This window comes from Apteryx rowi, unplaced genomic scaffold, assembly GCF_003343035.1.
Source record: "Apteryx rowi isolate R43461 unplaced genomic scaffold, aptRow1 scaffold_32, whole genome shotgun sequence".
Classification (NCBI taxonomy): domain Eukaryota; kingdom Metazoa; phylum Chordata; class Aves; order Apterygiformes; family Apterygidae; genus Apteryx; species Apteryx rowi.
This window is the reverse complement of record NW_020449641.1, coordinates 1,894,883-1,906,896: the sequence shown is the minus strand read 5'-3', so window position 1 is coordinate 1,906,896 and position 12,014 is coordinate 1,894,883. Positions and strand designations below refer to the sequence as shown.

The window sequence follows — 12,014 nt, the reverse complement described above, 5'->3', positions numbered from 1 at the left end:
GCCATGTGCAGATGGCACTGCTGCTTTCTTATCTCTTTGAAACACCATTTGAGAAATGCATTTCTCTTTGACAAATACATCATGTTGCTGATGCTTGGTAACAAGATCCTGTTTCTTGATGCAAATCATTTGGAAAAGCCCCTGCTTAGTGGACAGCAACTTGATTAACTAAGAGTTTTGAGGGCTGAGACCACCAAAGATTATGTTTTTTTGGGAAATCCAAACCATTATTAAGTACCTACTAAAACTCTTGTTTGTTTTACAGCAACATCATAAAATAAATGTTTATATGAAAGATGCATGTAGAAATTAGATGGGTTATGGCCTTGTCCATAGTGTTCTGTGAATAACAGGCATGGTCGAGGAACAGGGAAGCATGGATGTTCAGAAATGACAACTGGTTGCAGTTAAACTTAAGGTTTGAACCCTTGTCTTCTCCCTAAAGCAGACTTTTCTTGTTCTGGACACTGGCATTCATCAGTATGCTTCAATTGTGCGCTTTTATTTCAGCTTGTCTTTCAGCCCATGTGATGCCAGTCACAGCAGTGACATTGTAGACCACTGAACTTTAGGGAACATCAGAGATCTGGAGCTGTAGCCAAGGTAGGGTAGGAGAGGCCTGAGCCAACTGCTACTCCCCAGGAAAAGGGGATCAGAGGGCCCCTTGGCAGCACCTGAGAGGAGGCAAGGGAGATAAGGCTTCAGGAGAAATGTGGTGTTTGTCCAAAATAAAATACTTTCTGTAAAAATGAATACCAAAGTGCTGCGTTGTTATCTCCCTGAGTTCCTGAGTGGTGTTATCTCTCTGAGATATGTGCTGTGGGGTAAAGTTGATGCTAGAAATCTCCAGTAGCTTCAGTGGAGCCATGATTTTAACCGTTGGCGAAACGAAGCAAATCAAATGGGTGATATCAAACAAAAGATCCTTATTGCTGGCCATCATTCTCTCTTAAACACTTACTCTTATTTTCAAATGAAATAGCTGTTCTATCTGTGATTTTTCTACTTTGTGTGAACTACATTGGTGAAGGCTTTCACTTAAGTTCCAAAAGCCACAAAAAAGGAAATTTGTTCATTTAGTTCGGTATAAAATAAAGGGATGTTCGAGGCACTGCCTGTCCTGTTTTATGTGTGATCACTGAGGTGGTGGTGTTTAACTATTTTAGTTATATGCTCTGATTTTCTTCATATGAAAAGAACAAAGGTCAGTAATCTGTGACAAATCTGACAACACTAAGCTTGTGAGAGTAATGGAGAGGAAAAATAATTCAGGTTCCTTCCATACAATAAAAACACAAAGGGATGATTTCAGTGCATGGGTATTTTTCCCTACCCTGTTAAAAACAAGATTTACCTCTTGTGGAATGGGGAAGTGTGACTTTTTGTCTCTGGAACCAGTGGATTTGCTTGTGATATCCATTCCCCAGCTCAGAGAATAAGTATAGCTCATATGTGGACACACAATCTCAGCAGAGGAACACATCTGTAGGAGGCAGTGCAGTGACCTCATATGCTGTTTTATTTAGCCTGTGCATTTAAATCAAAACCAGCAAGCTTGTATCTGCCTGCTAGTTTCATCACTCTAGTCTTAGGTAGAGTATCATCAACCTGTTGAGAGTTCTGTCTTCTTGCCAAAGTGAATGTTACAGCAGTGTTTGTACAGGGATGGCTTTCTTATAAAAACATACTTTGAAGAGGCTGAAGATGATGAGAACTAAGTCAGTTACTCAAATTGATTTAGCTTCTTTTATTTATTTCCCTCTTCCTGTAGACTACAGTTCTGCAATAGTCATTGTTTATCATGGAATGCAATTGTGGTTGCTATCATGGGATTTAGGATTAAAGTAGAGGAGACTTTGGAGGAGAGGAATTAATATAAATTTATGAGATATTGCTTGCATAAATAACAAAAGAAAATATTATTTATACCCTCTTATAGCACAGTTACCTAGAATACATACAGTAATACTACGATATGGACACGGCTGTCATTCCACTATACGTAACTGACTTGTTCTTCTGTTTTATCAACTTCATTCTCTGTGAGCAGCAGCGTATCCAGCAGAATGGCTGATGATGCTTGGATGGGTGAGCTCCTCAGCCTCATTGGGCTCTGGTACATAATGGGATTAATCCCATTTCGCATTCCATGCATAACAAAGAGCTTGGAATTTTCTGCCACAGAATTTCTGAAAGAGATCCTGCTGGAGCATTTCCGAAGGGCCTTGACAGGCTTTGTGGTCCGATAGTTGCAAGTGATATACCTGCTGAAAGCTTCCCTAAATGTTTTGTTGAAGAGTGTATAGACAAGAGGGTTCACCCCTGAGGATACATACCCTATCCAAACAAATATCTCCATGAGCCTTTGAAAAACTTCCTTGTTGCAGGAGTTGCACAGGACTGAACTTATGTTTGTTATGAAGAATGGGCACCACATCAGCAAGAAAAGAAAAAATACAATCCCCAGAACTTTTGAGGCCCTTTGTTCATTGGTGATGGTTTGCATGGATTTCCTCCCAATTGTAGACATTCTGCAGACAGGCATATCATTGGACAAAGTCTTGTCCTTTCTGGAGCCATTTAGCATAGCCATCTTTTCTGGTGAGGACAGAGGTGTTATGTCCCGCTGAAATACTGTGGACACTGTTGACCAAGTGAAGCGCTGGGGTGGCTTGTTGATCAAGTAGGCTTTCTTGCGTAGCACTTGGATTGTCAGAAAATAAGTGACTATCATGATAGCAAGGGGAATGAAGAATGCAGCCACTGATCCATATAGGATGAAGTCATGAAAACGATCAGGCATCAAGACACACGTTATATTTTTATAGTTGCCGTTTCCATCTTCAATGCCTCTGATAGGGATTGGAATAGCAATGCCTAGAGGAGAAAAAGCAAGTGGTTCAGCATGGTAATTGCTTGCAATCTCCCTTTTGGACCCGAAGCCTCAGGGTCTATAAGGCAAGGTGATTCCTGAGCTCCGGAGCAGGCACAGAGTGACTGAAAGAACATCAGTTGATGGGAACATCAGGTGGGTAACTTGGGCAAATAGTACTTTGTGAGACCTGGCAAGTTCTGCTTTAAAAGAATGGCCTTTTTAACCGAGTTTGGGCCTAACCCTTAATGGTTTAGGAAGCAGTATAAGGTTGCCAAATTCTCAAGTGTAAAACACATGAATTGCTTTGATTCTGGTTGCTACAATTAGCTTACAATTGTAAAACTGGCTTTTCCTCCAGTGAAATGAGTTTTCCTAATGTTGTCTGCCTTTTTTTTTTTTTTTTYTGGGATAACCTTTGCACTTTTTGAAGGCCAATTGTATAAATACACAAGACTTGTCTTTCTCTCTTATCTTAACCACATCAAGTGATCGGACACAGCTGATTTTTTTCACCCTGCTTGACTCTTCCATTCATACAAATAGTTAAATAGATGCCAGAATTATGTAGTGTATATTTGAGATGGATTTGTTGTTTAAAATCTCTTGGATATTTAAGAGTGTTTAAATGAGGCTAGCTAGCTAGCTCTGTAATTCACCACTCGTTTGAAAAAAAATGTTAGCAGTCTTGTCTTTTTAAATGAATTTTTTATAACTGCTAAATTACAGTCAGCACTTCATTTGCCAGCAGTCTGACATTACAACAAAAACAACAGGTTCCTTGCTGTCTGGTGAAGGTTATTCGTGCTATGTTTCCTGATACCACTTAATGAGATCTAGGGATTTACTGTATTCCTCTGCTACCCGGCTTACTGGAGTTGGTCAAAAGCAGCAAGCAGTGAAATGGTTTACCCTTCAGCCACTTGATCCCATCCTTAATAAGAAGGACACCTTCAGATACAGCAAACATTTAAAACGAGGATTGAATCAAATTAACCTTTGAGTTAGAGAACTATGGCTCAGCTGCAGAGTACTTCTGTGACAGGAAAACGAAATGAAAAAGTACTGCACTGATTAGTAACAATAAATCAGATATTAAAAGTTTGTAAGTGTCTTGTCTTGCTAGCAGTTTCCTTTTTTTGTGATAAAATAGAGATAGATCTTTTCTCCTGTCATCATAGATCTTCCCTAATTTTTCTTTCATGTTGGAATTTCGGTTTTTAGGCATGTATGCCTAGGTCAAGAAGATGGATGTACCCATTGTCTTGTTGTGCATCATTGGCCAAATTAATTCAGAATAAGTTTGTTCTTTCTCTTGGCACACAGAGCATACAACACTGTGCCTATTGCTACGTGCAGTGCAAGTTAGTTACTTGAATTAAATGTTTTCACCACTTTAGCTCATTTAACAGATTTCTTTAAATCTTTAAATTCTTTGAATGGTTCTTTAAAAAAGAACCATTAAAGACAGGTTAAATGCCACATACAGAACAAAGAGATGCTAATATAAATGGATATACATTTGCATCTTTCATATAAACTGATTTTTTTATTTATGTTTTTGCTTTAAAATTAGACTTTTCTATATTGTCAGTAAATGTCAATCTTCAGTGTGAATGTTACAATTGTAAGCAAGGCACTGATTTTAGCAGCATCTACTGAAGGCTTAAAATTGTGTTTGGGACAGAATATGATAGATTGGTTCCACAAGGACCTGAAATCCTGCTTTCTTAGGAGACATGCTACCCATGCAGATGTTGTCTTCCCACTTTTAGGACTGTGAAGAAGAGTGGTGATTATCCCTACTCAGCCCTTGGCCTTTCCAGTAAGCCTGACAAGGAGCATCTGTTGAGACAGATTTTTATGATGTAGCCATCTACGATCCAAGAGGTCGACTTAGGCAAGCCCAGGTGATAGCATCTGCTAACTAATAGTACTTTGCCATTTGCAGTTTTGCCCAGTTTTCAGCTATTGTTTTGGACATGAAAAACTTCTGCATTTCCTTTCCAGTCTCTGAGTCTCACATACCTATTGAAATGAGCCAAACCACGATGATCTTGATGATTGTTGTAGCCCACGAATTGTACTGGCTAGCCTGGATTGGCTTTTTAATCGCGATATAGCGGTCTAGTGAGATGGCACAGAGGTGCATGATGGAAGCTGTGGAAAAGAGGACATCAAGGAACAGCCAGATGGGACACAGAGCAGTTGGAAGAGGCCAGGCATTGTCTGAAAGAGAACAGAAAACTCATTAGAGTTGTAGCATTCTGTGAGTCTTTGGTGTGTGACTTTTCTTTGGTATTAGTAATTTTGGGAAACTCATAATCCTACATGTCCCTTCCTCAGTGGTATTCTGTCTTACTTTTTAGTTAGCTCCTTACCAGCATGGTTTCTGCCATCATATTGGTCAGTCTATTTATGTATTATAGACTTTCCCTGTCTTTTTGTCTGTTTTAGGTCATAAGTTCTTTGTGGCAGGGGCTCTGAATAAAAAGGTTTTGCACAAATGGGCCATGACTGTGCTTAGTCCTTAGGCCCTGCTATTAAATGATTTTTTCAGCTGTGTCTCCTTGATAGTCCAGTAGTTCAAGGTTGTATCAAATGGAGGAGATAATGGGTCGTAACCAATGTCTTGGTCAATCATTGCACAACCATGGTTTGAATCTTGAAGTTATTGGCGATCCTGAGCAGTCTGGTTCATATAGCCCGAAAAAGGGAAAGCTGGCTCTGTCACTGTATCAGATCAGGCTAGTATTAAAGGCTGGTATTTTTGAAAGCTGTCTCCCCCCCATCAGTGTTTACACTACCAAACTGAATGAACTTCAGTGAAACTCTTCAGAGTGTCTTTTACTCAGCCTACTAAATGTATTCTCCCTCCTTATAAAATTCAGCTGTGCTCAGTCAGTAGATGTATTAAAAGTACTGCCAGAAAATTGAGTTCTTCACTGAAGGATGATTAAGAAAAAAGACATTTCTAACCAGTCATATTGTTTTTAATTTCCCTGATCTGAGTAAATGCATCTGCCTACTGAGAGTGCCAAATGATCTGGAATATTGTCGTGCTCTATCTTAATGATGGAGTAATCTTGCAGTAGGTTAAGATTAAAACACTTTTTCATATATGATTGGTATATGGAAATAATATGGTGATGTCTTTACTTGACTTATAAGCCCTAGAGGACAGAAAATTTTATAAAGACTTGTACTTGTGCAAAGCTTGTACTGGTCTGCCCTGCTCCGTATGTTTGGAAACCTCGCCTGTTGGACAAAGAGAACAGATGGAGCCCAGAACTGAACCTCGCTCATTCCCAGAGCAGTGGACTCCAGGTGAGGATGGTGTAGGAAAAGAGGCAAGAAAGAAAGAGGTGGCTTATTTCAAAATCATTAACCAGTAAATTTTAATATTTAGTTGCACATTTTCCAAAATAGGTATCAGATAGTTTAAATTATGCTTCAAAAATTTTCTTTTCTGTAATGTGGATATGACAGAGTCGTTATTACTATATTATGAAAAAGTTGCTTGTACTTAATTTTTCTATCTATGCTTTTAACAAGCTGTAAGATATGGTACCTTTTTAAACAAAAAGAAGGAAAAACAAAACCTCTTAGGGGCTCGTGCAACCAGCTATAGAACTCGGCAAGGCAGAAAAAATAGTCACTTAAAAGAAATAATTGATCTGATGGGCTTGAAATATTCTTGTTCACTCTAGAAAAAATAAAAATTCTTCTTTTGACTTCTGGTGAAGAATTAGTTAATACAGATAAAATGTGAATTATGGAAAGCGTGTTTTACATCTTGAAGGATGTACAGCTAACACTGCTGGATTTCAGTTGAGCAATTAATGCTTTCTGTTGAGAGTACTTACAGGCTGCTCCCTGAATTATAACTGCTTTGCCTTCTGGAGCGGATTTAGGTATTGCAGTATAATAAATTCTTTCCTTTTGCAATTAATTGGCTTTTTGCAGGAAAAAACCCTCAAATGCTTTGCAACAGAAAGGCGTTCTCCTCGTTTTGACTATAGATATATTTAAATAGCTATCTAATGCAGAGCAACCTTGTATGTTTTTTATATGAGCTGCAGAGCTTTTGTTAGTTGATGACTGCAACTTAAGAAAGCTTTGTTTTTTGAATTTTTTTTGTCTCATTTTGAAGCAGATGCAGAAGGCAGAAAGTTATCACATTCATGAATGTAGCATTATGTAGTGCTATCTTTCTGTGTACATGGTCATATTTCTAATCCAAACCAAAGTAGTTGATAAGAATTGAAGGATATCGTTCTTATTTAAACAAAACAATTGCTGTGAAACTCTGATACCTGTAGCTCTTTAGGAACCACATAGCTGCCCAGGATTCATACTGCCGCGTATTTTGCTTTTATCTATTTTGATTTGTTTGTGCACGCGTGTGTTAGAAGTTCTGTGCCAAGCGTTCGAGGGGCGTTTTAGGCTGCGGCTTTTGTGCTTTCCTAGCGCTGGTGTATGTTTCACTGTTCACCAATTCTGTTATTTTAGGAGTAGGAAAAAGACGAGATAAGCGTTTCTCCTCAGGATCCAGAAAGTGTCTTTTTTGACCTGCTTGTTTGTTATCCTGCTTTATAATTTAGGCTGCAGGTGTAAAGAATACCTGCTACCAAATGGTGATAGGAAGCTTGTAACAGGTCGTACTTAGTTTGGACCGTTACACGTCCTAATTCTCCCATTGTAGATGTCCCCGTTGGTGGAGCAAACGGATGCATTCAATGATTTACTGTGCCGAGCAAGATTCTCCAGTTGCTTTTGCTTTCGGAGTTGAAATACTGATTTAAATGAGCCTAGTGGTTTGGATGCGGGCGCTCTTTTTGTTGCTGCTGGTTTTTTTATGCCTGGGTTACCTGATAAACGTGCCTGCCTGAAAGCTTCTCTGGTTTGTCCAGCTATATCAGGTCGTGTAAGATAAAAAGGTGCTTTTCCTCCCTATGAACCTTGCCTTGGGCCCTCCCAGCTGCTGCAGGGTTGCTGTTGCAGATTACTTTCTTTATTTTTTAGTCAATACAAGAGAAAACACATGTTTTAAGATTTCTCTTGTACCTTTAGAGGAATGCGGTGAGCTTTTACTGCAACTGTCTACCCTTGATTTATGAAATGAGGAAAGCTTTATTTATAGGAAATACCTTGGAAATGCGTAATCCTTAAAATGAAGTACTGTATAGAAAAGCTGCTCTTGCTATAAGCCAAAAGGTTTTCTGAAAGCTTGGGAGAAAGCTCTGTTTATGTGTATGTATAAGCCTGATTAAGAAGGATCTTTAAATAGACTTGAAAATTATTTGTTCTTTTGCTATAGGGGCTGCTGAAACGTGTCGCCTGTAAAGGACTGCGTTATAGGAATCATTTTGCCGCTGTTAGATAATGGCGCTTGCACTGAGATAGAAATTTGACTCTTTTTAATCAGTAGCTGCCTAGCCCAGGCGTCCGTCTTCAAATTGGGGTGTGCATGTTTGTAGACTTTTAAGTGTTGTTCGCCCTGGTGTCGGCACTCAGCTTAGTGGACTTTGCAGGCCTGGAGTGCCTTAAAACACGTCTTGCTCTGTCGCTCGCTGTGACTGCTTGCCTTGATTTCTCCACTGCAGATGCACTTTCAGCAGTAGCTGTTTACTGTCGTGCAGTATTTTGAATTTTATCAAAGTCATTTTATTAGAGACGCTTTATGAAAAATAATCCCTGTTTTTCTTTCTTATCTTTATACTTCTGGTTTTGAAACTAGCCAGCAACGCCACCACTTTTGTCTCCTGTTATATTTTCTACAAGCGAGTGAGGGGGGGAAGCCTTGCCGTGGTTCGTAATCAGTGATGGAAGGAAGATTAAGGCTGTAGTTGCTAGTGATGGGTTTTAAAAATAACGATTTGCAGCCTGGGATAACAGCGTTGCCTTTTGATTCTTAAGCGGATGCATATCGAGAATATAAAATGTATTTTAAAAGACGGCACATCCACTGTCTCCAGGTAAGCCGCTGCCCACCCAGCCATAGGCAATGCACTGCTGCTTCTTGCCAGCTTTGTAAATTAGAGGCGCTCTCTTAAATCTTTGCTAATTCTACTAGCCGGCAAACAGCAGCACCTTTGCTTTGCTGCTTTAGTTGTGGATGTTACACATTCAGATAACTCTTTTGAAAGCTAGATTTCAAAGAATGCAGTTGCCCTCCTTCTTGTGGAAGAAGTGGGAAGAATTTAGCAACCAACAGAAGTAATGAGGTGTTTGTAAATTCTGGCATTGGCACCAGAATTAAATTGAAACATACACCATTTTAAATTTGTATGTTTATACTGAAGTACACTGCAGTTGCTCTGCTGAGAAGAAATAATCTGCTGCTTGTGGCATTGTACCTGTGAGTTACAGGTTTTTTGTTTTTGTTTTTTTTTTTAAGAGTAGTTCTTTATTACAGAGAGCGTTCTCTTTCTGAAGATTTTTCTCTAAGCGTACTGTCAGGGCATGGAACCAGGATCTGTAGTAGATCTTGAATTTGAATGTTCTCTGACACATTAATTTTTGCAATTGAGATCGTTTAATGTGACTGCATTTCAGTTCACACCTTTTCCCTCAAATATTCTCCACATAATTAGATATCAGTCCAAAATCGGAAGCATAATATTTATGTTCTGTATCTAGAAACTGCACACAGCTATTTTATTATTATGGAAACAGCCCTGTGTGAAAGTGCCAGAAGGCTGGACTTGGTTGGCACTCTGGCTATCAGTGATTATTCTGTGTTCAAGTAGTTATCTGGCTAACGTAGCTTGGAGATTTAGACTTGTTATGTACTTAAATGTCTGTGTTCTTGTTCCATTCCAGCAAGCCCTTGTGTTTTGCTCGTGGTTTGAACTTTCTATAAACACCGCTGCATCTTCCACCAACTGGTGAAGAGGCAAAGCATTTTTTTTTTTTCCTATTTGGCTGCAAAGCAGATATTTTATGCAAGTGATTTCAGTTTTAACCACTGCTATGTGAAAGACTGGTAGCAATCTTACATAGTTAATTATATCTCATTTTACCACTTTCTTATAAATGTCCTGCAACATGAAAGATGCTTTTGTTTGACTTTTAAATTAAGATTCCTCACATGTTTTGAACTGTTGTAACCAGGGTTTAGCACTGGATTAGCTGAGAGATTAAGGAGTGATATTCTTGTTATAAAATTGAAAAGGAATTATTAGTGTAGTAAAATTAAAACACACACACACACACACACACACACACACACACACACACAAGTGGTTTCTATAAGTGACAGTTGCTTTCTTTTTTCCATTTAGAAATCACTGCCTGGGGGTGTGTTTTTGTTCTGTTTTTCAGAAACTTGCTTGAAAAAATACTGTCTATTTTATGATTTCAACTCTGAATTCTGTCCTCCAATTCATACCTCTGTCAGGCAGAGGCAGGCTATAATATGCAAGAATTCAGTACCAAGGCATTTAATGAATAAAGACGTTTGTTGATAAAGTGATACCAGTCCTCTGCAGCAAACAAAACCTACTGATGGCCTTTTTGAAATTAAGTTTACGCTTATGTCTGCTTGTTGCTCAGGCAACTCGTAGAGATCTAGCATAGAAAAAACAAACTCCTGCAGCCTCTCATTATTTATGGCCCAGTGTTATCTGTACCTTAAAGATAGATAATTAAATCATAACTTATTGAAAACCCCTCTCACGTTGATTCCCCCCCCCCCCCATTTGTATGATACTGGAACAGCCAATTTAAAATAAAATGTATTCTTAAAAAAGTTTAAGGAATAAAAAGAAGACTTTCTCATGGAGCTGCTTCTGATGAGTTATCAAAAGCAATATTTTAAATAAGGCTGGATATGTGAGAATACGAAAAAGTCATGTTTGTTCTGTAATGACTAACCAGAAAGAAAATGTCGCACCCAACATATATTTGTATTAAAAAAAAATCTGTTTTATTCCATATGAGCCAGACTAAATGACAGTCTGAGTCTTATCTACATTAAGTGCACGGATGGATAGAAGCTGCCTTGGTTTAACGGGTGAATTAACTCTCTGGGACACTTTATGAACCTTGCCATTTTCCCCAGGGCAGGAGAAAATCACTTTCCCTGAAGCTGACACTGGTAAAACCTGTTGTCCATGATGCTTCCCAGAGATCGACTCTGACTGCACTTAGAGTACAGAATTGATACTAAGATAAAATTAAGTGGCATCGACTCCTAGGAACTTCTTCAAAAACTGTTCACAGCTTAGTTCTTTTAGCCCAGAAACTCATTCTTCGTGTCATATTTTTAAGAGAAGACTGCTTGCCATTATTGTAATATCCAACAGAACAGATAGCAACGTTGTGCTGATGTTATTCAAAATAATAATACACTGTGCAAGAATATAATTTCCCATGTACTTGCCCCTCTCCAATTTAGTACTGGTTCTAAGTCGCAAGTGTTCTTTGAATGGTTCGTTTTAAGGGAAAGAATATCCAAGGTGGGTATGCTTTCTCCAAAGACATTAGGCTAGATTATATTATGGTTAGAGGGAGGGAAGATTGCGGAGCCCTTATCCAACTGATTTTAAAAAATATAACAGTGGAAAATAATTGTTCTGTTTAAATTAAACTTCCCAAGATTGTACCCAATATGCTGGCCTGATGACAGAAACAAAGACACGGTACTTACCAAATAATATTATGAGAAGGGCAATCGGCATCACAAACAGACCCACCAGTAAATCTGCCACTGCCAAGGATGTTAGAAAGTAGTTGGTAGCATACTGCAACTTTTTCTCCAGAGATACCGCCAGTATAACAAGTATGTTCCCCCCAATGGTGGGGATTATCACCAGGAGGATCAGCAAAGCTGCCCAACGCACTTTGTTTCCTTGTTCGTCATTTGGGTAGTTCTCTTTGGGTTCTCCTGTTACTGAGAGAGGCGACAGAGATCCATTGCCAGCTCCAGACCCATTCAAGAAATGTAAAAGATAGGACATTTTTGTGCCCCGCAGAACGTGCTCGGGAGTTGTATTTTGCGCAGAAATTGTGTATGGTGTAAGAATTCACTGTTCCTCTCTAGTCCCAGATGGTCCTGAAGAAAGGCCAGCATGGTCAGTATGGTAAACTGGTCATCTGCTATTTTGAGATACAGTAACCATGTCGGAGCTTGTGTCCA

At 39.0% G+C, this 12,014-nt stretch overlaps 2 protein-coding genes across 2 annotated transcripts in view; one reads left to right on the top strand and one right to left on the bottom strand.

The window, feature by feature from the left end:
• Window positions 1-12,014, top strand: part of PSMD1 (proteasome 26S subunit, non-ATPase 1) — an 82,992-nt gene that overhangs the window by 29,330 nt on the left and 41,648 nt on the right. The gene's annotated exons all lie outside the window — the stretch shown is intronic.
• HTR2B (5-hydroxytryptamine receptor 2B) lies at window positions 1,504-11,835 on the bottom strand. The gene is made up of 3 exons (XM_026070858.1): window positions 11,526-11,835; window positions 4,901-5,101; window positions 1,504-2,877 (listed from the first exon to the last, which is right to left on the bottom strand). The coding sequence occupies exons 1-3, from the start codon at window positions 11,833-11,835 to the stop codon at window positions 1,997-1,999; spliced, it is 1,392 nt and encodes a 463-aa protein (XP_025926643.1). The 3' UTR covers window positions 1,504-1,996.